The sequence below is a fragment of the Vitis vinifera genome, chromosome 14, assembly GCF_030704535.1.
Source record: "Vitis vinifera cultivar Pinot Noir 40024 chromosome 14, ASM3070453v1".
NCBI lineage: Eukaryota > Viridiplantae > Streptophyta > Magnoliopsida > Vitales > Vitaceae > Vitis > Vitis vinifera.
The window spans coordinates 5926492-5954108 of record NC_081818.1 but is presented as its reverse complement, the minus strand read 5'-3'; the positions used below and the strand labels follow the sequence as shown (position 1 = coordinate 5954108).

General features: G+C 37.1%; 1 protein-coding gene across 5 annotated transcripts; it reads left to right on the top strand.

Annotated features, from left to right (window-relative positions):
• Nucleotides 1-93: 93 nt before the first annotated feature.
• On the top strand, nt 94-27468 carry LOC100248769 (uncharacterized). 5 transcript variants are annotated; one of them, XM_019224950.2, is made up of 20 exons: nt 94-286; nt 1468-1563; nt 2315-2424; nt 3629-3787; nt 4171-4236; nt 4330-4419; nt 4595-4900; nt 5162-5259; nt 7941-7976; nt 19736-19856; nt 20052-20288; nt 20526-20621; nt 20753-20818; nt 20999-21037; nt 21128-21262; nt 22158-22519; nt 23108-23201; nt 24917-25111; nt 25973-26094; nt 26733-27468. In XM_019224950.2, the coding sequence occupies exons 2-19, from the start codon at nt 1554-1556 to the stop codon at nt 26069-26071; spliced, it is 2319 nt and encodes a 772-aa protein (XP_019080495.1). In that variant the 5' UTR covers nt 94-286; nt 1468-1553; the 3' UTR covers nt 26072-26094; nt 26733-27468. The 5 variants fall into 5 exon arrangements, with proteins under 5 accessions (XP_019080495.1, XP_059598562.1, XP_059598560.1 ...); XM_059742579.1 differs by lacking the exon at nt 1468-1563 and adding an exon at nt 1998-2074 and having other exon boundaries at nt 95-286; nt 26717-27468; XM_059742577.1 differs by lacking the exon at nt 1468-1563 and adding an exon at nt 1960-2074 and having other exon boundaries at nt 95-286; nt 26723-27468.
• The last annotated feature ends 149 nt before the right edge of the window (nt 27469-27617 follow it).

Sequence of the window (27617 nt, the reverse complement as noted above, 5' to 3'; positions counted from 1 at the left end):
GCGATTGTCATTAATTTTTCCTCCGCCTCTGTTGTTTATCTGTTGAGAGCGAAAAGACTAGATAACCCTCGAAGAAAACGGGAAAACCCAGTCAAAGGACTCATCCACACAACAAGATCGAAACTCACAAACCATCTCTCTCTGCACTTTCTCTCTCTAGCATTCTCAGCCATTTCTCACACACTGCCTCTCTCTCTCTACATTTTCTGTGTCTGAATTTTGGAACTTCATCAGTAGAGAAAAAACCAAAGCCGAAACCCCCACCAAATTCTTCATTGATTTTAAGGTTAGGGTTTCATTTTTTTCCCCTTCTCGACAGCTCCAATTTTGGTATCAATATGTGCTTGGATTGAATCTAGTGGATTTCTTAGGTTCTGTCTGTATGATTTTGTCTTTTTTGCGATTGATTATTTGGGGTTTGGTTCGATTTTGGATACCCTAAATCGTTTGATCTGGTTGATTGAATTAGGGGAAAGATCGACTGGTTTCAGTGTTTTGCAGTTGATGAGGGTTTTGGGTACTTGAAACCCTTGCCTTGTGTCCGGCTGCTGAGGAAAAGAGAAGGGGAATTTTGAATTTTGGGTTTTGTGGTATTTTTGGTTTCTGGGAAATGTAAAAAGTCAACTTAACTGAAATGTGGAATTCGGCTGTCCTTTATTTTAATGATTCTTATTGGTTAGGAAGCAGATTTTATTACTTTCATGCGCATCTGTGATTGTTTTGAAACTGATTTTAATGCTTTTTTCGAGTATCATAATCTGGGGTTTGATAGTTTAGAGATTTGCTATTGAATTTTTGAAATTTTCCCATTTGGACTATGGTTGTGAAGGATTAGACTTTTTGGTGAATTTTGTTGAGGGCTATGATTGTCTGTGACCACCCTATAGAATTTATTTATTTATTTTTTTAGGGGGGGTTGGGGTGTTTCTTGCTTTAGACGGGCATTATTGTAGATAGTGCTTTCTTTTGATCATATTACCATCCTAAGTCGATAATTGCTAAAAAGATCAATAGCAAATGTTGTTAAAAGTCATGATTGAGAATGCCATTTTCAAACTGCTTCCTCGTTTGAGTTCATCACAAACGAAACTCCTGAGTCACTTATCAAAGCAATTGATTTAATCAAGGAAAGACCACAATGAGAAAATGCTAATGTAAAACCTCATCTATATTACCACTTCATCCCTATGTTCTGCATTTACTCAATGGTTTATATTGGTCTGTCTAGGTTAGAATCTTCCTTGCAGACCTCATTTAGGAATATAATTTATAGTTGTCTTTTTCCTCACACATGCGATGTTTGTAATAATTGATAAATGCTTCATTGTTCACAGAACATATGTATATATATATATATATATATTTTAAATTAATGCAGTGAGACTGAAAAATGCAAGTGAAAATGTTCCTTGGTACAGATTAAAACTTTGCAAAGATGATTTTTATGTTATATATGTGATTTTTCAGCTTTTGAAATCTAAAGGGCATTTCAAGGGTACCTTTGGGGTTTCTGCAATTGTATCCATATCTTCTGGTTATCATCATTTGTAGATATGCTTGAAGGTGCCTCTTTGATTTGTTTGACAAATCTGCTATTAACACATTTGAAGTGCCAAATTATCTGGAAACTGGAGAACAGTCCGAATGTTTATGCTTATCAGTGACTGATTGAGAAAGGAAGCTTTTAACAGCGAGTGGGTATGGGAAGACATATTTCTAGACTTACTTTTTTCAATAAAAAAAGGAATGAACATTTTCAGACTGTTAATGTTTAATGTCCTAAAGTGGATAGTTTGACTGAAGTGGTAGCGCATGTATTAACTTCTCTGTACTTGTTGTATTGCAATCTCCTCGTTTGAACATTTGAATGCATGTAATAATCATTTATGATTGCTTTCTTGACCTTTTATTAGATTTTTTATAATTTTTTTAATAATTTTATGTATTGTTGCTTGTCAGTAATTGCTGATTGTATAGCTGGTACTGAACTGTACCAGGGTTCTGTTGATAGCAGGACCAACTCGATTCCTAAATTGATGAATTTTTACTTCCATTATATTACACATGGATAAAGGTTGGTCCAAAATTTGATACTGGATCATTCTGGCTCACATATGTCCCATTTCATTCAATCTTGAGGAAAAACAAAAAAAACTGATGCTAAGGTATTTTACTCCAATGGAATGTTATCTTGCTTTTTCACTGGTAGGAGTCTGCAAGCATTTCATGCTTATGAGTGTTTCCAAGTAATTGATAGGGAATTACATTCTTTAACATTTTTTCTTTATTTGACATTTTATTTATATCTGTTTAGGGGTTTCTGCAATGCACCGCGTAGGCAGTGCAGGAAACACATCTAATTCAACTCGCCCTCGCAAAGAGAAGAGGTTGACATATGTGTTGAATGATGCGGATGACACAAAGGTAGATTATTTTGTATTTGTTGAACATGCATGTTAGTTATCTATAAATTTTATCAGGGCCCCCTTTACTACTTGGATGTGTCACCTTCACTTTTAATGTATTGGGTTCTCCGAAATTGTGATGATTGCTGTAACTTGTTTCTTAAATTGAAGATAATTTGTAATTATATATTTTTCCAAATTATTGACGAGTGTCTAACAATTTTTTCCCCCTTTAGTGAATTTTTTATATTTCCTGAATCTTTCTCATTATTTTAGGGTGTTTATGGTTTACAGATTGCCATGTTTTTCTGCCCAATGTGGTGTAGTACCTTGGGTCACATATATTTTACTTTATTTGCTTACGAACCAAAATATGAGAGATTTTTACCCTGATACAACTTTATCACCATCTTTTGTCTCTTCATAGACAGTTCATGCAACTTTAAGTTAAATAACTTGATTCTTCTCCCTCACTGACAGGGGGAAAATAATTCACCAAATAGAAAAATATATTTTGTCATACCTGGGATGTGTGTATTTTTTTTTATCAGAGGGATATGTATGTTCACTAATATGTGTTGCTTCAATTTGGATGAAAAATTGTTATATGCTTGCTCGTGGTGTTAGATTTGTTCTATTTTTAAATGAACATGTTAAGATTGCTGTGTTCCTATGTTACTTATCAAAAAAAAAAAAAAAAAAAAGATTGCTGTGTTCTTATGTTATAGCTCCTGTTTTCAGTGAATCCATTTGGCTTGTTGGAACCCATGCTACCCTCCCCTTCACAAGGAGATACCTAAGCACACTCCTGCTGCTGTGGCCATGGTGTCATTTTTTTTATATTTTTTACCAGAGCTATGTTATCATTGATTACTTTTTATACATGTTGTCCTATTTTTTCTTTTTACAATCACGAAGTTCAAGCAATTTACATGCTTAGCTATGCCTATTATTGTTTGTCTTATTGTAACTATGTATGGTTAACCAACATGCGTGTGGGAATCACTTAACAAAATAAATCATATGACAGTGTTCTCATTTACACACCCCTCTTGTGTTGTTTTATTTTTCCCAATATCAAGAAGATTCTTTTCCCCTCCTCATCAAAAAAGGAAGATTTCTTTCCCCTTTGCTAGGTTACTGTTCTGTTGATAATTCTTTTACTGTTAGAGGATTTATAAATTCTTATGTTACTCCATTGTGGAATGTTTCCCTATTTGCAGCATTGTGCAGGCATAAATTGTTTGGCTGTATGGAAGCCATTGGCTCCTGATGGGCGTGATTACCTCTTCACTGGAAGCCGTGATGGCACGCTGAAGAGGTGGGAGCTCACTGAAGAGGTGGCTACCTGTTCTGCCACATTTGAGTCACACATTGATTGGGTACTGATCTTGCTTGTGTTAGGCTATTCTTCATCATTTACTTCACCCATTGCTGATCTGATTAGTGCCTAATTATTAGAATCATTTACATAAGTAGTTTCAGCCTTTATATTGGTATAGGCTATTCTTTTGCATTATCAGTTCCTCACAAAATGAATTTATCTAGTTTTAGCCACATAGCATTATTATTGGCAATCTAGCATTGCCAATCATTGATGAAATGGACATTTCTTTTAAAATTTTTAATTTATAGGTTTCCATTTTCAACATTGATAGTTCTCTTATCTTTATATGGGATTGTTTAGTTCATTGAATTCCATTTTTTATTGTGCTGCATACATACATTATTATTGAATTTGAAAGGAAAATTGTTGGTTGTGCAGGTTAATGATGCTGTTCTTGCAGGTGACAATACACTCGTTTCCTGTTCTTCAGATACTACCCTCAAGGTTTGTCAATTTGAATCCATCATTGTTGGTTTTTTAACCTATGGAAAATCTGATTATTTTTATTGACTTATTTCCCTTATTGAGATACACCAGACCTGGAATTGCTTGTCTGATGGAACTTGTACCAGGACTCTCCGTCAACACTCTGACTATGTTACTTGTCTCGCTGCAGCAGAAAAAAATGTAATTTCTTTGTCAAAATTTTCATGGAATTATTTACTGCATAGATGAAGGGTTCTTGTCAGTGTAATGCTGTTATTTAAGTTTCATGTTCAATTTAATGGTGCATATTTGGGGGCATTGTGTCATATTTTGTCGTTATCATTTTCTGATCCTTTTATAGTGTCATGCATTTTAGAGCAATGTTGTTGCCTCTGGTGGCCTTGGTGGGGAGGTTTTTGTATGGGATCTGGAAGCTGCACTAACTCCAGTCTCAAAGTCAAGTGATGCAATGGAGGAGGATTGTTCCAATGGCATCAATGGTTCTGGAAATTCATTGCCCATTACAAGTCTACGGACTATTAGTTCAAGCAACAGCATTTCTCTACACCCTACTCCACCTCATGGATATGTGCCTGTTGCTGCCAAAGGCCACAAAGAGTCTGTGTATGCATTGGCAATGAATGATAGTGGAACCCTTCTTGTTTCTGGTGGAACTGAGAAGGTATGCTATGATATTTATAGTTTCTTTATTGTCTTCATTTTTGAAGGATCGTTAATTCTTCCTTGCATCTGATTTCTTTTTTATATAAGAAATTTATTTATAATAGGTTCATTAGGTTTCTCTAAGTACCAACGAAGCCATTTTATGATATAGTTGATTTGCATCTTATATCCTTGACTTCTATGTTGATCAGCTAGTGTGTTGCTCCTGGTTTACTATTATTGGAAAGCAATTTTATGGCAAACTGCTACTGTACTGTAGGTTGTGCGTATTTGGGACCCAAGAACTGGTTCAAAGACTATGAAGCTCAGAGGGCATACAGATAACATTAGGGCTCTGCTTCTGGATTCTACTGGCAGGTGGGTTGCATGAAATCTGCAGTTATTTGACAAGGCAATTGTAAGCATTTTTGCTAAGCTTCAAATTGATTTTGGTCTTTTTCATTTGCAAATTTTTATACTAGATTTTCTTTTTCCCTTTTTTAGGGTAGGGGCAAAGCATTTTGTGTTGACTAGTTGTTGCATTTATATCATCATTTTTTTGGTGATATCCATTCATGCACTTGATTGAATTTTTCATATATGTATACATGCATATGTAATACAGGTTCGAACAATGTTTCAACCATACCTAATACTTTTGTTCAGTTCTGTAGCACTTGCTGCAATCTTGGTTTGAAGTCAGATTGCTCTGCAGGAGGCATTCCCATATGGATTTTGTTACCAGTTTGAGTGGCCCTTCATTGTTAAGTGCTATCTTGTTTATTATTTTCTTTCGTTTTCTTGTCCTCCTTGCTTATGTAGTTTGGTTGGGCCCAGTGAGTGTACTCCATGTATACATGGATTGCCACCCCCCACAAGGTTTTTTTTAATTCTTTTTTTTTTTTTTTTTTTTTGTACTTATCAGGAAAAAAAAGTTTCTTGTGGGTTCTGTTTTGTATGGCATGGCTAGAAATCTATGTATTTATAGTGTCATGTTATGTATGTCTAAATGGATGTTTCCATGTTTTTGTGCCTATGTATGTCGGTGTGTGTATGTATATATACTATGGATTATCTCTGAATCCTATTATCAACATATCATTCAACAATGCCTTTGATTTCCTTCATTGATACACTTATTACTACTGCTGTTGTTGATGGGACTACAGATAAAAGACGATACCAACAAAGAGGGATTACTTATCAAAAAAGTGGAAAAGGAGAGAGAAAGAAAGAGGGAATTTGGTTGTTTTCCGTTTTATTTCATCTTAAATTTTCTTGGAGTTTGGGGGTAGGAAGAGTTGAGAGTTCAGCAGTATTCTTATGGAAAGCACCTCAAGTGGCTAGGGTTGGGGTGGGGATGTGAAGGTTCTAGGTTTGATTTCATGTCCTAAAGTTCTGATTGAAGGAATTTGTGATAACATATGGGAATAACCTGGACAAAGTTTGGAAGCCATTGGCAATGATGAAATTGGGCTAAGCTTTGGGTATGATATGGTGTTTTTCTTTTTCTTTCTTTCTTCTTCCTTTTTTATTTTTATTTTTTTTATTTTTATTTTTTATTTTTTTTTTAAAGGGGAGGGAGGAATAAACTTGGAAGTTATGTTTTTCTTGAAACCTTGTTGATAGCTCCTCTTGTTGAATGATAGATAAATCAGTAAATTTATTTGCATGATATTCATTTTACTATAGTTATGCTTTACTTGAAACCTTGTTGATAGTACCTCTGGTTGAATGATAGATAAATCAGTTAATTTATGTACTTGATATTCATTTTTCTGTCTTCTTGATCCTTCTTTGAATAGAGGTTACATCTTGGCAGAACTGCTTATCCTTCTTTGAATGTTTAACCACAATGAAATCATTGGTTATTATAAAAAAAATTTACTAGGAGAAAAACTTTATGCATTTTAATGTCATATAATACAATGGAAATTATGGTGTAGTTGAAAATTAAATCTTTTAGAACATAAATAAAATATGTAATTATTGTCAACTTCATAGATTGGCTGGGGTCTTGCTAAAGGAGGGGAGTTGTTTCTTGTACCCTCTGTCTTTTGGGTTGTGCCTTTCGATGCCTGTTGTAGACAACCTGTATACTTTGGTGTGCTCTTATTGGCACTGTTTATAAATTTGTTTTCATTTGCTTATCAAAAAATAAAAAAATAAAAAATATTGTCATCCCAGTTATTAGGGGTGTGACTCTTAAATACTTGAGATGACCCTATGGCATAAAATATCGCATTCCCTAGGAAACCTCAATAATCACTTTTTCAAGAGTTTGCTAGTGCTCAAATAAATCCTCCCCAAACTCAAACAATTGTTGTTCCTAGATCGAGGGATTTTGTCTTTATTTTTACTTTAGTTCTGCGTTTACTTCTCTTTTATATCTGTAGTTGCACTTTTCTGTTTAGCCATTTTTTTTTTAAAATAAAAAAAGAAGGGAAATATATTTTTTGGGTAAGCTTGTTTGTTTAATTTGTTATGCTAAGATGACCATTGTCTTGCTGCTTGGTACTTACACAGTGTTAGAAGAATGCATCATCCTTCTTTGTACTTTCCTTTTATTATTACATTTTTTTGCTTCTTACTAGAAAAAAGGGGCACATATTTGAGAAGCATGTTAGTTAGCAATTTCTTTTATCCACTGGATTTGTGTTGCTTCCTGGCAAATTCACAAAATCAAACCTTTAATATTTTTGAGCTTCAAACTTTTTTAATCTTCGTTTTATTTTTTGCAAGTAACATCCTGTATTCTGACAATTTAATTTGTTGCAAATATTTCCTGTTTTTCTGTCACTACAGCATCCCTTATGATTAATTTTTTATTTCAGTACTTTTTTCCTCTTTAATTTTCAGTGTCACACAAGGTAAATTTTAGGACTGTGATGGATCTTGAAATGCATTAGGGAGATATTGGGTGTGTTGCATCATTGTTGGACTGACTAATCATTAGTTGGCTTTCCAATTTGATGAATCATCTATTGCTGTGTTACTAATCATTTTGATTATGTTCTTGTTTACTTCAAGTAAGTGTTTTTTAATTCTCATTGTTGCAGGTTTTGCTTATCGGGGTCTTCTGATTCCATGATTAGGTTGGTACCTCATACTGCTTTTTGCTTTTTCACAATGATGAAACTTATTATCTTATTCAGACATGCAAATTTGCCTTTTAATGTTCCTCCAGTTCCATATGCAGTTCAAATGGTTGTAATGATGCTAGTCAGTCAATTTTTTGTTCCTCTTGGTCATTTTTTATGAGTAGGCCCAATATCAACTACTTGGCTGTATAAATACCAAGGATGAACGTCTAATTTGTTTGCTTAGATTTGCATGGGAAATGCACTTTTCATGGGCAAAAAACTAAAGCTAACAGGTACGAATTGGTCTGATCAGATAGGTACCCATTTTGGGGATGTCCAGGGCTAAAGTCACTGAATGGTAAGTGGCAATTCCCCAAATTGAACTCTGTTTTGTATTCATCTATGGGGTTATAGGTAGGACTGAGTGTAACCACCAAGTTTGGAGTGGGGTGGCGTGGTTCCTCAATGCCTGGGACATCAGAATATTGAACCATGAACAAAGAAAGGCATGAGAAAAAAGCCTCATTGGTGAGCATTGTGAAGCCCAATTCTTTACTTGAGGGAACATGAAAGGCATTTGACTTTCCATCTCTGAGAGAGGGGAAGGGCAGAGCTTTTGGTTTCAACATGATGAGTTGTTTCAAAACTAATCTCAACAGTTTTTTGAATTGATCCTCAACAGAATCAAAGTAACTTGATTGATGCACATGCCTTGTAATTCTTTATTGTGTAATTCTTTTTTTTTTTTTTTTGATAACCGAGGAACCTTCCATGGCCAAGCCCTTAGTACTCATCATGGGGACCCAAACCTTGGGGTGCTGACTGCCCAGCAACAACCAATCTTTATTGTGTAATTCAGTAATTCTTTATTTAGGACCTTCTCCTAGACAAAGAGAGGGCAAGTGTCAAATCAAATTAACTTGATTTATAAGCATACCTTCTAATTCTTTATTGAGTGGTTTTCTATTATAACTTCTATACCTATTATGTTTATTTACCATCTCCAAGAATTTTTTATTTTTTTTATAGGCAAAAAATGCGAATATATAAACAAGCACCAAAAAGACAGCAAACCATTGTACACAGGTGGTATACAATGAGTACCTAAAGGCGCAACCAAAAAAGAGAGAACACAAAAAACAACTCCCTCCCTCAATGAGAACCCAACCAATCTACAAAATCAAATAAAGATGTAGAGCTTATGTCTATGCACATCTTCACCCACGAAAACAAATTTCTAAGGAAGAGTTTTTCTAACCTTGATCTGATTGCTCCTTATCGTAAAAAGCAAGTGTCAAAGCATTCAAATCATATCATCCCTAACCATTATCTCTCCTCTTAGCTGTAACAAAGAGTTGGGTTGAGATTGATAAAAATCGGGGATACATAACTGTGATACTATATACGGGAATGGAAAGTTTGCTATTATGCTACATTTTTTGTTGAATTTTACATTGCTTAGCAAGTGTTTAGTGCCTTCAAAGGAGCCTAATTTTATATGGAGCTCTATCATGGCTATTAAGTATTGGTACATGGGTGAGGAATAGGCAGCAAGGTGCTGTATGGATAGCACCTTTGGGATCTATGTCTGAAGTATTTGAGGATTTTCTTAAGGCATCATATGATATCCTGGAATGTCGCCCTAGGATCAAGATCATTATGATTTTAAATTCTTGGGTGACTGAATTCTAGTTTCTGGTATGAAACTAAACCCTACAATGCTATTTCAGATGCAAGTTTGCAGGTTTCTAATATGTGGGAGAGAGATGCCCTTCCAATCTTGGAGCACACTTTCTGCCCTACTGTTCATATAGGAGAGAAAGTTCCTAGCGTTATATAAGCATCGACTCCTCTTAACCATGTAGACGCGTTTTAAAGTTGTGAGCCCTTTGAGCTCAGAGCGAATAATATTTATACGGTTGGGAGCGGGTCATTACATATGGTATTAGAGTTGATCCCCGACTTCAGTGTTGAGGTTTGTTTGTTTGACCCTATAATCCCATGGGACACAACGAGGACGTTGTGTCTGCATGGGGGTGATTGTGATATCCCATAGCCGATAGGGGAGAAAGTTCCTAACACTAGACGTGTTTTAAAGCCGTGAGCCCTTTGAGCTTAGAGTAAATGATATCTATATGGTTGGGAGTGGATTGTTACAAAGCCTCTACCTCCTTTTCATATCATTATTGCCAAAAACTTCCACTTCTGCAACACTACTATTGTTCTCACACTGCTGCCACCCATGCCACTATTGCTAGAAACCATGTGGTTGCCAATTCTCCCTCCATTGCATTGCTGACACTGTCAGTAGGCCACCTCCATCATGGTCACTCCAATCCAACCACCATCACTGTTAGGCACTCATCTCATGCATGCCACATGCTTCACCACAAGATCATCATGAGTGCCACGACCACCATCTTCATTGATTGTGGACTAACACAATCATTGTCACACCAAATGCCACCACCATAACCACTGCATCCCCTTTCAGAATTGTAAGTGATCTACAAGGATATTTTTTTGGGGGTCCTAAACAGAAGAGGGGCACCTCTGTTGGGGTTGGTCCAGTCAATCGTGTCCAACATAACCATGCATCTCCTTTCAGAGTTGCGAGTGCTCCACAATGGGTGTATATAGATATTGGGTTCTAAATAGAAGGGAGGCACACATCTCTTTTGAATTTGGTTCGGTAAATTGTGTTAATTAATTGGTTTTCTGAGTGAAATACAATTTTTGTAAACCAAATGTGGTCTAAATGCTGTTGTTAGGATTTACACCCCCACAAGAAAAAGGGGAAGGCAGCAATGAGAAACAAAGGAAATGCCATAATAGAACTACTATTATAGCATCCTCCATTGATGTAGAACAACCTTAGGATAGTTGTCTACAACCAAATAAGGTGGGCTAGGGCTTCAATTTTTTAAGATTTAAGGAGAGCTAAAATTATGGCAGTGAAGAAAATAAAATAAAATAAAATCTTAAACAAGTCATTAAAGCCTTCTTAGAGTCTCACCTAAAAGAAAAGTCATGGAGTCTCACAATTGAAAATTGCAAGGTATGTAAAAACTTTAATATAATTCGTCATCAATCCCATAATTAAGTAATTAACCTTATTTGCAGGTTTTGGAAAACTCTAAAAATTGAATAAAATTATGAAAACAGAAACCTAGTCCATTTAGTAATTAAGAGTTCTATTCTTTTCCTATAATGATTAAAGCTTCTAAATAAAAAAATCTAAAAGAAAGTAAAAATACTTTTTTTTTAGATTAGAAGCTTAACTTTATATAAAATTCTTTTTCTTTCCCTAATATGCTTCAAGAAAGAATATATGTGTGTGTGTGTGTGTGTATAAAGAAATAAGCACTAGAGATACCAAAGTGCACACAAAGTACGAAGAATAGGTAAGAAGAAGACACAGGCAAGTTTTGCAAGGAGCAACATGTTATGCACCATCATATTTTGAAACTATAATGTGATGAAACTTTGAGTAACACTTGCATGGCCCTGTGCTCTGTTACTTCATTTTTTCATTAGAGTAATTTCTTTAAAGCTCTATGCAGTTTTCTTTATTTTGTAAGCTACATATCATTGATGGGGAAAGCTACAAGTTGGTTGAATCCTAGAAGTTTTCTCCAAGAATTATATTTCTACACGAGTTTTGCCTTGTTTTTTTTTCCCTTTATCCTTAGGGGTGAGGTTGAGGTTTGTGCTTGGATTCATGGTTGTTAAGTTGCAAAACATATTATCATTTTTCTATTCTTTTGTACAATGTATCATAAGTTTTTTTATATGGTGAAAAAATAAATAGAAAAAAAATGTATACATGTACATATATATTGGAAGCATGGATTGTGAGGTAGCATATAACCAATTTCATAAAAGATGTTGAGATTTAAAGAGTCAAACTATATCATACCATATGAAAACATTGAATGCTAGAGCTTTAAAAAATTCAATTTAACAAAATATGAGTTTAATGCATAGATTTATCATAACATCCACACAAATAAGCTTTTTTAAACTTTTACATATGATTTTAGTTCCAAATTCTAACTAGGCATATGTACTTGTATGTGTTGTGGATATTTATGCCTTATGTTTTATCCCCAAACTTCTAACTTTTCATGTTTGTCACATTTTCTTTTTCTCTGTAAAGTAAAGAGAAAAAAAATGGGAGAGAGAGAGAGAGAGAGTGCGAGAGAGAGAGAGAGGGCGTGAGGGAGAGTGAGAGCGCGTGCGACGGCGACGACGATGAGACCGGCGAGGTGAGTCGAAAGCGAGGCTTCACGGTGGAATCCAAGACTTTCGAGCTCGCCCTGGATGAAAGGAAAGGGAAACGTCAGTTTCTCATTGTGGAGAAGAAGCGGGGGGCCTCGACATGGGTTCGATTAGGGCTGGAAAGCTTATGGCTTTTCAAGGAGGGGCTAATCCATTGTATACGAGACGAAAAAGAAGGGAGATGGAAAAAGGAGTGGAAAGAAAGCGGCAAGCTGTATACATTGGCTCGGGGCTTCAACAGAGCGGGTGGTTTTTTAAGGTTGGGGGTTGTGGATCTGGAACGAAAAAGGTTCTGTATCTTCTTACCGAGAGGTAGGAGGGACAAAAGAGGATGGATGGCTATGACGGAGATGATACGGCAAATGGAAGAGCTGGTTGGTAGAAGAACAGATTTCAGGAAGTAAGGGTCGGCGGAAAAGCTTTTCCGGCGAAATCATATGCAGAAGTAGTCATGAGAACAAATCGGAAAGGCTCAAATGCAATCAAGATGAAGGTCACTAGGGAGGAGATTGCTGGAAATTTACAGAAGCTGGAGCACTGCCTCGTCGAGAGCTGGAAGTCCAACAAAAAGGAAGAAGAAGATTTGGAGAGGCTGGGAAGTCTTTGGGCGAATTCTTGGGGCCTAAAAGGCAAGTTAGGGCTGGCCAAGTTGGAACGAGGTAGGGCATTGTTGGAGTTTGAAGATCTAAGAGAGGCACACCGTGTGGTCTCCTCGGGGAGCAGAGTGATGGGAGGAGCCCACTTAGGGTTGGATCTCTAGAATCCAAAGACGGGTTGTTGGGTAGAGAAGGAGATGGAACAGGAAGCTTGGGTTAAAATTTTCGGCCTTCCAATTTCGCTATGGAGCCCGGTGATTTTGAAGAAAATAGGGGAGGAATGTGAGTGATTTGTTGAAATTGATGAGCGGACAAGGTCGATGGGGGAGATTCAATGGGCTAGGATACTGGTCAAAATAAGAGGTGATTTTAGACCGAGTATGTTAGAAATTGAGGTAGAGGAGGAGGTTTACACTTTGGCGCTATGGTGGGAGATTAGGTCGGTGGTGAGACGGATTTTCTCTGCGGCGAAAAACAGAAGGAGAAATGAGGTCAGGGGTGACACGTATTCACGCGCGGAGAAGCGCGTGGGGAAGGAACTGGTAGACGCGGGAACCGAGGAATTGCACCTGCCAGATGATGGGAGGTTTCTGCAGGAGAATGGGCCGGGTCTAGAGCTCGGGAACCAGATCCATGGCCCGGTACCTCGGGATTGGGTCTATCCAGATGGAAGAGTGGCTGGGTCGATCTCATTTGGCCCAAATATGGGTCTTAAAGAGCTGGAGAAGGATGGTGGGCTGGCTAAGATAGACGGGCCTTTGGACCGAATTTTAAAAGATAAGACAAAGGTGGCTGGTGATTCAGAGGCAGGCCCATCGTCTAGTAGTTGGGCTGCCATCCTTTAGTTGAGGTGGAAGGCTTGGAAAGGGATGGTCCAACTGCGCCCCAAGAGAAGGCTGGTTTTCTAGGCCGTTTTATCTCCAGAAAAATATCCATTCCAGAGGATCCTTTGACGAGCTGGGTGCCAGAGGAGCTTAGAAGGGAACAGAGGGATGATGGCTTTTCAATGATTGACCGAGCGCTTGAAGAGGAAGCTAAGAGGTATGTCTTGAATTCCCATCCTAAAGGAAATCGGGTTATGGGGACACCCCTTCTTCTCTCTTCTAATTCTGATTAGGCTCCGGAGGGGGAGTCTTTCGATCGTTCAGGGGGAATAGAGGAGGAATTTTGGGGGGACAAGTCAACATGGTTAACAGTCTATGAGGGGAACGTTGAGAATGAGAACGGATCCTGGAAGTTGGGAGAGGCCAACAAAAACAGAGACAAGGTTAGGGGCAAGGAGGGGAATACTAGTGCCTCTGGATCTCAATATACCAAAAATGAGAAAGAGGAACTATGGGAGGACTGTAGCTTAGCAAAATTTAGCCAATTTCTGGGATTCTCTAAGGAGGGGCTGGAAAAGGAGATATTGAATTTTCTGACTAAAATCAGAAAGAGGCGGGAAAAGATTCATAGCAAAGAACTTTTGGAGAAGTCCAAGTTTGAAAGGGAACTAAAGAGGCTGGAATGCTCTGTCAATTATGAGGGGGGGAATAAGCAGAAAGGTCCTTCACAGGGCAAAGGGAATCAATTGATAGTTGCCCAATGAAGCTGAAGATTATAAGTTGGAATGTGAGGGGAGCTAATGACAGCTCTAAGAGGAAAATTATTAAGAACTATATAAGGAACCAGAGGGTGGACCTAATGTGTATTCAGGAAATCAAGATTTAGGAGATGTCGGAGGGTATTGTAAGAAGTCTGGGCACGGGGAGATTTATAGATTGGAGAGCCCTAAATGCGGAGGGGGCTGCGGGTGGCATTTTGATATGCTGGGACAAGAGGGTCTTGGATATTTTGGATTGGGAGGAGGGTCATTTCTCATTGTCTTATAGATTCGAGACTATAGAAAATGGGGCTACTTGGGTTTTTATGGGAGTGTATGGTCCATTTACCAAAGTGGAAAGGGAGGGTATGTGGGAAGAATTTGGGGCGATAAGAGGCCTTTGGGATGATCCCTGGTGTCTCGGTGGGGATTTCAATATCACTCTGCTTCAACAAGAAAGGAGCAGCCAAAGAAGAATCAGCTCAGCCATGAGGAGATTTGCAGAGACTGTGGATGAGTTAGAGCTGGTGGACCTGCACCTTCAGGGGGGAGAGTTCACTTGGAATGGGGGGCTTAATAATCAGGCGTGGGCGAGACTAGACAGATTTTTAGTTTCCCCTAGCTGGTTAGATCAGTTTAGTGGAGTCACTCAGAGCAGGCTGTCTCGGCCAATTTCTGATCACTTCCCAATCGTGTTAGAGGGGGGTGGAATAAGAAAAGGCTCAACCCCGTTTAGATTCGAAAATATGTGGTTGAAGGTTGAGGGGTTTAAAGACATTGTTAGAACCTGGTGGCAGGGAATTGAAGTCAGGGGCAGCGCTAGCTATAGATTGGCTGTTAAAATGAAGGAAATTAAAAAGAAGCTGAAAGTTTGGAACAAAGAGGTTTTTGGGAGGCTGGAAATTAATAAAGCTTCAGCCTTATAGCAAGTAGACTTTTGGGATCGGGTGGAAAGTGAGAGAAACTTGACTGTGGAGGAAGCTGAATTAAAAAAGGAAGCTAAAGACTCCTTTAAGAAATGGGTCCTGGTGGAGGAAGCCCATTGGAGACAGCACTCAAGGGAGATTTGGTTAAGGGAGGGGGATAGAAACACGGGGTTCTTCCATAGAATGGCAAGTGCTCATCGAAGAAACAACGCTATGGACAGAATTAAGGTTAATGGGGAGTGGCTAGTAAAGGAGCAGGAGGTGAGAGAAGGAGTTGTGAATTCGTTTCAGTAGATGCTTTCAGAAGATATGGTTTGGCAGGCAGATATTGGTAGAATTCAGGTGAGTTGCATCAGCCAGCAAGAAGCAGAGAGTTTGGAAATCCCATTTGCAGAGATTGAGATTCATTCGGCGTTGATGGAGATGAATGGGGATAAAGCCCCTGGCCCAAATGGTTTTACTGTAGCCTTCTGGCAAAACGCATGGGATTTTACCAAAGAGGAGATCATGGAGATGTTTAAAGAATTTCATGAGCATAATTCCTTTGTTAGGAGCCTCAACAATACTTTTCTGGTGTTGATACCCAAGAAAAGCGGGGCTGAGGATCTTGGAGACTTTAGACCTATCAGCCTGTTGGGGGGGCTTTATAAACTTTTGGCTAAAGTCTTAGCTAATAGACTCAAAAAAGTAATTGGTAAGGTGGTCTCTATTGCTCAGAATGCCTTTGTAATGGGAAGACAAACTCTGGATGCGTCCTTAATTGCTAATGAGGTGATAGATTCAGGGCAGAAGAGAAAAGAAAAGGGCCTTATTTGCAAATTGGATATAGAAAAAGCTTATGACAACATCAATTGGAATTTCTTAATGAAAGTCCTTCAAAAAAGGGGCTTTGGGACCAAGTGGGTGGGATGGATGTGGAGCTGCGTGTCTTCTGCTAAATTCTCTATTCTTGTTAATGGAGTGCCAGTTGGGTTTTTTCCTACCACTAGAGGGCTTCGTCAAGGGGATCCTCTATCCCCTTACCTCTTTGTTATGGGAATGGAGATTCTGGACGTCCTTATCAGGAGAGCGGTGGAGGGGGGATATCTATCAGGATGCAACATTCGGGGTGGTAGTAGAACTTCCTTGAATATCTCCCACCTATTTTTTGCTGATGACACAATTGTGTTTTGTGAGGCGAGCAAAGAGCAAGTTTCTCATCTAAGCTGGATTCTCTTTTGGTTTGAAGCGGCTTCGGGTCTTCGAATTAATCTAGCCAAAAGCGAAATCATTCCAGTTGGAGAAGTGGAGGAGATTCTTGAGATGGCAGCTGAGCTAGGGTTCAGGGTGGGGTCTCTGCCCTCTCACTATTTGGGTCTCCCCTTAGGGGTCCCTAATAGGGCTACTTCTATGTGGGATGGAGTGGAAGAGAGGGTCAGGAGGAGACTTGCGCTTTGGAAAAGACAGTACATCTCCAAAGGGGGGAGGACCACTCTCATAAAAGGCACCTTGGCTAGCATGCCAATTTACCAAATGTCTATCTTCCGAATGCCCAAGTCCGTTGCTAAAAGAGTGGAGAAAACCCAAAGAGATTTCCTATGGGGGGGAGGAAACTTGGAGGGAAAAGTTCATCTAGTTAAATGGGATGTGGTCTGTACAGAAAACCACAAGGGAGGGCTAGGATTAAGGAGAATAGCCACTCTGAATAGAGCCTTGTTGGGCAAGTGGATTTGGAGGTTTGCTTGTGAAAAGGATAACCTTTGGAAACAAGTGATCACTACGAAATATGGACAAGAGGATTATGGTTGGAGGTCAAAGAAGGCTAGTGGGGCTGCTGGAGTAGGGGTCTGGAAGGAGATTATGAAAGAATCTGAATGGTGCTGGGAAAATTTGGCTTTTCTAGTTGGGAAGGGTTCCAAAATCAAATTTTGGAAAGATAGTTGGTGCACTGACACTCCGTTGTCCCAATGCTTCAATCATCTTTTTGTCCTTGCCGCGCATAGGGACGCTACGATTGAGGAGATGTGGGACCAAGATTCGGGCCAAGGAGATTGGAATCTTGTTTTTGTGAGGGACTTCAATGATTGGGTGTTGGATATGGTTGGGGATTTGCTCCATACTTTGAGGGGTCATAGGCCATCCCTAGAGGATGATTCAGTTATGTGGAGGTAGGGAAGAAATGGTCTCTTCAGGGTCAAAGAAGCTTACAGGTTGCTGGACAAGCCTAATGCCACAGTGTTTCCCGCAAGGAGAATATGGGTGGATAGGGTGCCAACTAAAGTCTGTTTTTTTGCTTGGGAGGCTACGTGGGGCAAGGATGAAAGTTTCCATTTTTTTCGCCGAAATTTCTTCGAAATTTCGGGTTTCGGTGGTCGGCGATACGAAAGAGGGGGGCGAAATGTCGATAGGATATGTATAAATTATTGATATTTACTAAAATAAGTTTTTCATGAAAGTTCATAATGAGTGTATAAATACAATTGACATAATATAATTATGTTTAATATCGCAAATCATATTATATATATATATATATATATATATATATATATATATCAAATTCTTCACCAAAACAACTTTAAATTGTTTATTATACTTTTAATTACATTAATATGAGGTTTTTTTACATTTCCATAAGTTTTGATCAATTTTTTGCTTATCAAATTTTTTTTCCAAAATATCCGTCGATAATTCTCCGATATATCCGATATATCTGTAAAATCAAGTTACCAATATATCCGTGATTACCGATATTTTCATCCTTGACGTGGGGGAAGGTGCTCACTCTGGACAGACTCTAGATAAGAGGGATGCAACTCCCAAATTGCTGCTTTTTGTGTGGTTGTGAAGAAGAGAATGTAAATCATATTCTTTTACACTGTATAGTGACTAGAATCCTATGGGATATTATTTTTGGGTTGATAGGTATTAAGTGGGTCCTCCCAGAAACTGTAAAGGAGGCTTTAATCTCCTGGAGGGGTTCATTTGTAGGGAAGAAAAGGAAAAATATTTGGAAATCCATTCCGTTGTGTATTTTTTGGATGGTTTGGAAGGAGAGGAATAGGTTAGCTTTTAGGGGGGGGGGGGGGGGGGTGCGTTGAATATTCAGAAATTAAAAAATTCTTTTGTCTGTAACTTATGGAATTGGGCCAAAGTGTATTTAGGTGAGGAGTCTTTCTCCCTTATAGGATTTTTGGAGTGGATAGCTTCCACTTAAGGGGAGGTAGGTCTTTTTGATCCTTTTTCTCTTTTTGAGGCTGTAGTCGTCTTGTATACTCCCTGTATGCTTTGTGGCGTTTTGCCTTTTCTATTGCATTTCTTGTTTACTTATCAAAAAAAAAAAAAACTTTTCATGTTTGTCACCATTCTTTTTCCACTAGAAAAAAAATAAAAAACTAATTTATTACCTAAAAATTTTTATTTATCAATTACCATCATTTTCAATGTCAATAAATATTGTTAGAATAAATTTAATTAACTTCCAACATTGTCTTTGACAACAAGGATATAGTTTTTCATATAGGATTATTTTACCTCTCTCTCCCTTTTATGACTACTTTCTAACCTTACCATTCATTTTAAACAATTACTATAATAATTCTTTCAAAAAACGGAATTTATTTTTGTTAAAATTATGAAAAATAGTTGAAGATGTATATATTGTTGTATTTTGTATTATATCATGTATTGTATATGTATTGCAAGATACGTTAATGATAAAATATGAATTACGATATGTATTGATTTTTGTTAAAAACGCAATGCATCATTGTATCGTATTATGTATTGTAAGTTTTGGGCCCTTCTTCTCTTGTAAGTTTCTTTGATTGGTTAGGCTTTAAGTAAGGGAAGGTGATGTGTTTTGTTTCTATCCCTTCCCCTTCGGTTTTAAGCCTTTGGGCTTCTTTTGTATACTTTGAGGGCACTGTTTTTGGTGCTTCCTCTTTTTGTTTAATATACATCCTTTTATCTATAAAAAAAAAAACAAAATGTATTGCAAGTTTTTAACAACTATGCTTGGATTTAGTTGTGCAAGGTAGTTGCTTCCCTCATCCCTCCAGTCTCCTTGGTTGCTGCTTTTGTATTTCTTCCTCTTAATAAGTTTTCTACATTGCTTGTAGGCATTGTACGTTTTCTTTTAGTTTCTCAGCTGAGCAGCTTTAGTTTCTTTTGGGGTGTTTTTCCATTCTTACTCTTTTATCAGTTCTTATTTTTTTAGAATGATACCTACTTCTTTGTATTTTTAATCCATTTCAATGAATTTCTTTTCTGATAAGATAAATAAATTTTCTGGTTTCTGATTTTTAATCACGCATTCAATATATGTTTCGTTTATTTCCTTATAATTAATCCTTTTAGTGCTTCATGTGGTTGATCAACCTGTACATCTCTCTTCACATTTCACAGGCTATGGGATCTTGGTCAGCAGAGATGCGTGCATTCCTATGCCGTGCATACAGATTCTGTCTGGGCACTTGCAAGCACCCCAACATTTAGCCATGTTTATAGTGGTGGGAGGGACCTTTCCGTGAGTACAGTTTTCTCCCAGAACTCAACCAATGCAAATATTCCCCTGCCTCTTTCTTATGTTTTGCCATTATTTTTTTCCTTTAGCATATGATGTTTTCTCCCTTTTTTCTTTCTCTATCTCTCTCTCTCTCTCTTTTCTGATCTTTTTCTGCAATACTCATCCTTTGATGCCCAATTCTGTTTATACTCTCAGTTATACTTGACAGACTTGGCGACAAGAGAGAGTATTTTGCTTTGCACAAAGGAACATCCTATTTTGCAACTGGCATTGCATGATGATGGCATATGGGCTGCAACAACTGACTCTTCTGTACGCAGATGGCCAGCTGAAGGACGTAACCCTCAAAAGGTTTTTCAGAGAGGCGGTTCATTCTTGGCTGGAAACTTGTCCTTTTCAAGGGCAAGGGCTTCCTTAGAAGGATCAACCCCTGTAAGTCATTCTTATTCCTGTCTGTTCTGTAATTCATAAAAGATGTTAATGTGTATACTGAATCCTTATTGTGCATAATAATATGAATAGTAGGCATCCTTTAAAAAACAGTAATCTAGAAATATAATTAGTTCAATCAGTCTTGTTCTCTTTTGTTTATTTCTTTTTCCTTCTTTCTCCAAAGAGGTATACCTGAGCTTCCTTAACCAAGTTAATATACTTTTTCCAATGTTGTAGGTTCCTGTTCACAAGGAACCATCCTTTACCATTCCTGGAACCCCAGGAATTGTGCAGCATGAGATTCTAAATAATAGAAGGCATGTCTTGACTAAGGTAATTACGATGCTTCCTCTTATTTTACGATAAGATAATTATTACTTTTACGATCAATTTCTAATTCAGATTTGAATGGTTATTTTGTTGAATGTGATTTTGCAAATTGACACTATACTTCTCCACAATAGGATACAGCTGGCTCAGTAAAGCTATGGGAGATCACCAGAGGCATTGTTGTTGAGGACTATGGACAGGTTAAAAGAGCTCATTTTTTTGTCTATAGTTTTTGTGACACTAGAATGATATGATTCGTGCCCCTGTGCTAAGGCCTGATTGGGTTGCAATCGTCTTGCTGAATTACGATGTACGGCTTTTACGTTCGAAGATTTTCTTTTGGGCTAATTCCTAAACATTTGTGCTTTTAACATCCTTAGGTCTCATTTGAGGAGAAGAAAGAAGAATTGTTCGAGATGGTATGGATTCCTAATTTATATTAAATATTTGTTGTAATTTGAGTGAAACATTTTGGTGGATCTTTCTTTTGATTGCATTATCTTGTCCAGGTGAGCATTCCTGCATGGTTTACTGTAGATACGAGGCTGGGAAGCTTGTCTGTCCATTTGGATACCCCACAATGCTTTTCTGCAGAAATGTACTCTGCTGACCTTAATATTATTGGAAAACCTGAGGATGATAAGGTAAATCCGTCATTATTCCTTATTATCATCTCCCCTTGAGAAAGTATTTTGTTGCTTTGTTTGGTTGGAGTGATTTATTAATTTTTTTTTTGGGTTTTTTTAACTCTTTTTTTTGCTTTTATTTATTTTTTCTCCTAGAATGGGTGGGGCTTTTGGGTTGGTTGGTGTTGTTGTTTATGTACCTTTAATACAGTTTTTCCATTATTTGTAAAAACTATGATAAAATGGAAACAAGATTATCAATTAAAAATTCTTTTCCAATGTCTGACTCTCAGAGATATATTATCCTTTATTCTCTTATGAAATGGTACTCATGAAGTGACCAGATCTCTTTTACATCGTATAATTATAAAATTGAATTTATTCAGGTGAGATTTCTTATCTTTATTCTCAAAGTTTTGTATCACTATGTCATTGGATTTCTGAATTTGGTAGCAGAAATCCCTTGGGTACATCTCAGCTATATCTGTACATTTTTGGGCACTTCATGTAGATAGCTGGAGTGTTAGAATTTTGTTCTTCTTCAATTTTGTTTTTGTAAAATTTTCTGACTTTAAAAGGCATTTTAGACAATGTGAGGTAGGAAGCCAAAGGCTTTCCACCAAGTGGTTTTTGCTTTACACTGTATGATTTATTTATTTATTTATCTCTTTTTGAAGGATTTCTTATCCTTCTTCCTTTTGTGTATACTCCTAATATACAAGTATAGTTTTTCCTCAAAGAAAATAAAACATTTTTATTTTTTTGCTGTTATATATCATAAAAGAAGTTCTATACTCATCATTAATTGGAATGTGTTTGGTAATCAATGTATCCTGAAATGGTGTAACTTTGCATTTTCATAGGTTTAATTGCAATAATTCATTTATTGTATCATCTTAATGTGATTCTGCAGGTTAATTTAGCACGGGAAACTCTTAAAGGTCTTTTGTCTCATTGGTTAACCAAAAGAAAACAAAGATTTGGGTCCCAATCTGTAGTCAATGGGGAGGTTGCTTCTGGGAAGGAAATTTCTACTAGAAGTATTACCCATTCAAGAATGGAGATAGATGGTAATGCTGAAAATGATTCCATGGTTTATCCTCCTTTTGAGTTTTCAACAGTTTCCCCTCCTTCCATTATTACTGAGGGCTCGCAAGGAGGCCCATGGAGAAAGAAAATCACTGATCTAGATGGAACAGAGGATGAGAAGGACTTCCCTTGGTGGTGTCTAGATTGTGTACTGAACAATCGTCTACCTCCCAGGGAAAATACCAAGTAATTCTTTGACCTTGTTGCATTTGCTTTTCTTTATTGGTTATTATTTTCCCCTTTTTTTATAGGCTTTTCTTTATTTGTCATCTACTTGCAAGATACCTTGCATATAAGAAATTGCTTATTATTTGTTTGCTGTTCTGTGATTGAAAGATGCCTGCTGCTTGCTGTAGTAGGACCTGTTAAAAGATTGCGATCATTTCTGGGATGTGAAATAAGTGTCAGTGGTTGGGGCCATATATTAAATTGCTTTAAATAAATTTATGCATCCAGAATGAAACAGTTGACTGTCGAATTCTTCTACTGGAAGCTATTGGAAGTATTATGGTGTTAATGAGCCCTTGACATGTAGACATGTTTGGGAAATTAAAAGAACTATATTTTTGTTATGTTTGATGTTGCTGGTGCTCAGGCTCCCTAAAATTGTGAACTATCTTTATTTTGTCCAATGAAAAGTAATGAATGATTGTCATAGGAAATCAGACATTTTCAGTTATTGGTTGCCTAGCGTTATAGGACACTGTTCATTTTTTATTTATTTTACATAACCAATTTAGTAATTTTCATAAAATTTTATGTAAACTACTGCAGGTGCAGCTTTTATCTACAAGCATGTGAAGGTTCAACTGTTCAGATCCTTACTCAAGGGAAACTGAGTGCACCTCGTATATTGAGAATTCATAAAGTAAGTTTTTCTTTTGGTTCTGCTAGTTTGGAAAAAGGTAAAGTTTTCAACTTCACTTGTTTGGGTACAATAACACATGTATATTTTATGTACATGTGCATATATGCCTTGTGCATGCATATCATGAACGCTGCTTGTGGCTTTTGTCTGATATTTGTTTTCTTCATGTGTCATTCATTATTGAAGTTGAAAGTTCTTAACTATAATGACCAACTCCAATGTACATATGAGATAAATGGGAAATGGATGTTGTACTGTATATTCTCTCACTTTATAGCATATGCTTTGTGAATAGTGAAACAAAATGAAAATTGAGTTGTGTTTCATTTTCTCTGAGGCAAGTTGAATGCCTTGTTGGATCTGCTTATTTTGATGTAAAATTCTTCCTGCCTTTTTTTTTTCCATGTAAAATACCTTTTCCACCTGTCTACCTTGAGCTCCATCTCACTCTTCATCTCCATAGCTTCCAAGCAACACTAACTGCTCAAAATTTTTGAGCGATTTTCTCTTGAAAAAGCTGTTAATGATTTTTCTGGGAACCTTTTTCTTGAGCTATGGTCACCTTTGGGAATCCACTGCTGTATCAGCCATTCTCTGTGGAACTTGATGCTTTATTTGCCTATAATTCTATCTCCACCCCACTGATTTCTGGCAATATTGTCCTTTTGAAAATCTAGTACGTTGACAATCTCTGCTTGGAATCATAATCAATGATTGATTTATATGTATTATGTAAAAAACCTCACAGAAGTTTTTATGGATCAGGTTCACAGTCAATCTGAAAGCATGGCAAAAATTGGGGAAAAAACAAAGTCAGTGTTGAAATTATTAAAGAAAATAGTTCTCTTCATTCTTTCAATTGATATTTCCAGTTAGGGTTTTTATTTATTTATTTTTAAATATAAATTTTTCTTTTTGGTTTTTACTTTTTTATATGTGAAGTCGAAAGTGAATGAAGGTGTCCAAGTTGATTGTAGATAAATAAAACCCCTAAATTTATTGTGTTACCTGAATACATGATGACCAGGAAATTGAAGTAAATAAAAAATGGTGCTTAAATCCTTGACTAATAAAAAACAGTCGGTGGTGATTTTGAAGATGAGGGTTTAGCACCACAAATGGTTGGTGTCATAATACTCTTGTCTTTCCTTCGTAACACACTGATTAATGATTGTAGAATACTTGAACATTTTCAAGTTTCATACCAAACAATGAAAAAACTAAAAAAATTGGTGTTTTACCTGTAAAGGCTTTAAATTTGAAATGTTTTCCCACCATGAAGTGCTTTATGTCAAAGCAACTGAAGTCATTATCTAAAATATACTTTAGTAGATACACAGAGATGTATTAGACTGCTGGCTGAAGCATCAGGGAAAAATGTTCAGAGGTTAACTCGGAGCATGTCTCATATATATTATCATCCTCACTGTGCTCTGTGATGGGAGATCACATTATCCTGTCCCACCTAGGGGTCTGAGACTTCTTCTAAGTACTTGGGCATAATTTTGTAGAAGAGTTCTGGTGTCTGTTTCCTTAGTTGGAACACATTGTTTAAATGTATATATTATCATCTGAATGGATGAAAGATGTGAGGAGCATCTCTTTTTGTGCATCTTGACATGTGTTCACACCAGGTTGTACAAAACTGCATTTACTTCATGCTTTTAGAAGAATACTGTGTGATGAAAACAATTCTGTGGATTTGTTTCTTTTAGGTTGTTAATTATGTTGTGGAAAAGATGGTCCTTGACAAACCAATGGATAGTGTAAACCCTGATGGAACATTTGCCCCGGGCCTCCCTGGTGGGCAGTCACAGCATTCAGCGGTTGGTGGAGATGGATCCTTCAGGTCTGGGTTGAAGCCTTGGCAAAAGCTTAAGCCCTCAATAGAGATCTTGTGCAATAACCAGGCAAGTTGATATACTTGGATGAGTATAATGTTACTGATCCATTCACCTTTTGTTAAAGCAGTATTTCAAACTATGAACTACAACTTTGTGCTTCTTGAAATGCTGAATTAAAACAGAAGAATTAGAATTTGGAAAAAACAGTAAAGTAGAATGGATAAATATATTAATGGTAATCGATATGTGATATGGAGTGCCATTCCCTTGGGTTTGAGCTAGACTGTCAGACTGTGGTCTGAAATGTTTTCCCCTAGTTTTCTTTCATTCCTATTCTTGAATTTATTTTAATTTTCATTTAGTTGTTTACTCTTTGATTTCATTCCCATTCATGAAATCACTTTCATGTTTATTTGAGGGACTTACCATATTATTCGAGATGGACTAGGGGCGGAGGAAAGTCTGCCAATTGGAAATTCATTTTCTCAAGGAATTTAAGAAAACCCATGATAGTTTTCCCTGTTATTGTTCTTCTGTAAGACATGCTTTGATATACTTCTTGCTGGAAATATATTGGATGTTTATTTATGGGACCTACCATGTTATTTAAGAGTACACTTTTGCCCTGATATTGTTCATATGTAAGACAAACTTTGACATCCTTATCTATGGAATTATTTTTGGAATGACCAGAATGGACTATGGAGTTCTGAAATGCCTGGTAAACTCTCTGATAGTAGGAGTTTTTTAAGCTTCGTTTAGATCATAGAAAGAACAAGGGAAATGGGAGGGAGATGCTGATAATAGTTTGAGAAGGATACCATTTTGAAATTTTCAGCATTTTCCCATTTCCTTTCCCCTTCTCTGGGGATTCAGAAAGAGCCTTGGTATTCTTGATAACAATGTCTTTTATTTGTTGTGTTTTAGGTCTTATCCCCTGACATGAGCTTAGCCACAGTCCGCGCTTATATATGGAAGAAACCTGAGGACCTGGTTCTTAATTACAGAGTGGTGCAGGGAAGATGATTCCAGATGACATTTTGACAGAGGTTAGTGCTGATTTACTTAGATGTGCATATGCATTATTTTTATTTTTGTTTTATTCAAGAAACTTTGTCATGGACCTGAAATGTACATCAATGGAACATCTTTGAGTTCATTCTGATGAATTAGTGGGAAATGATTTTGTGAGTCTTAGAACATGGCAAGCATAGAAATAGGTATTTCTTGGTCAGTAAAATTGTGAGTTGGAATATATGATTTTCACTTGTTCTTTAATCTTGGAAAAGCATTTTAGAGTTCAGCAAAATTTCTAAGCCACAGGAACAGCATTCTTTGCTGTGGGTGCTCATCTCTGGTACTATTTAATTCTAGATTTATAAAGATGGCAGCATCCTATGATCATTGGTCCAATGGATTTATCTATTCATTTTCTTAAAGCTATTTTCTTTGATTGAATCAGAAGATTGCAAGTTTGTGGTTGAACAGTGTGGAGCTTGATTCACACTTAGCTTTGTTCAAAGTTTCTCCTGTTGCCTCTTGAAGCACTTCGTCTGTCCTTGTATTCATTTGTTTCTTTAACAGCATGGATTCTTGGTTTGTATGAGGGAAGAAAAAATAAATAAATAAAAACCAGAGTGTAGCAGCTATTTTTGAGTGATACCCTCTTAGTTACAGATACTTGCAGGATTGGAGTTCGAGGCCCATGGTGATGAAGATCTTGTGCTTTGTGTAAAATACTTGGAAATGATCGAATCTTCTTGGGGGTTGCTTGCGATGATCAGTTGCAAATCTTGATAATCAATCCATTGCTGAGTCAAATCGGTATTCTCAAAAATTTGATGAGAGAACCCGGTTAGCTGTTTCATAGTTGGACGGTGGTATTATAAGTTTTGGCTTTGTGTAGCTCTTCTCATGCAAGCTTTTACTTGACATGATGGAGTGTTTGTTGTAGTCCCTCTCTCCTTGCGGGCGGGATTAGAACGTGTTTTTTTGACTCTGAAGGGGAATTAGCATGAAGGAACTTGGAGCAACACCCAAGTTGAATATGATGTCGAAAGCTTTGTAGATTTATATTGTTGGGGCACAGTAGCAAAACCATGTTATGAAGGTCATTAATATTTTTTCTTTCATTTTCTCCTTTTGAAAATAAAATACCATTCCCATTTGTGTCTAGTTAAGTCACTTGACATATATATATAATACTAGATAGTAGATTTTTTTTTTTTTCCTTTCTTCTTTCTTCTACTGGGAAGTTCAATATCTGAAGATCAGTGGCTGGTAAGGTGTTGGGATTTCACAGTATCTTCGGCTCTTCCAACTGGTGACTTGCAGCCGTAGTTTATGAATTGGTTATTGTTGCTGCTGCTGCTCTATATACATATACTCCTTTGAGATGAAGTTAAAAATTTGATTTCATTGAATGATTCAGAGCATTTGCTTCTTTTTATCTATTGTTCCCTAATTACTAATATGTGGCAGCTCAAAAGTGCAAATAGAAGGGCATGTAACTGTTATTGATGCTTTAACAAATTTTGAAGGGATGGTATAGAAGTAGGCTTCTAAGTCTATT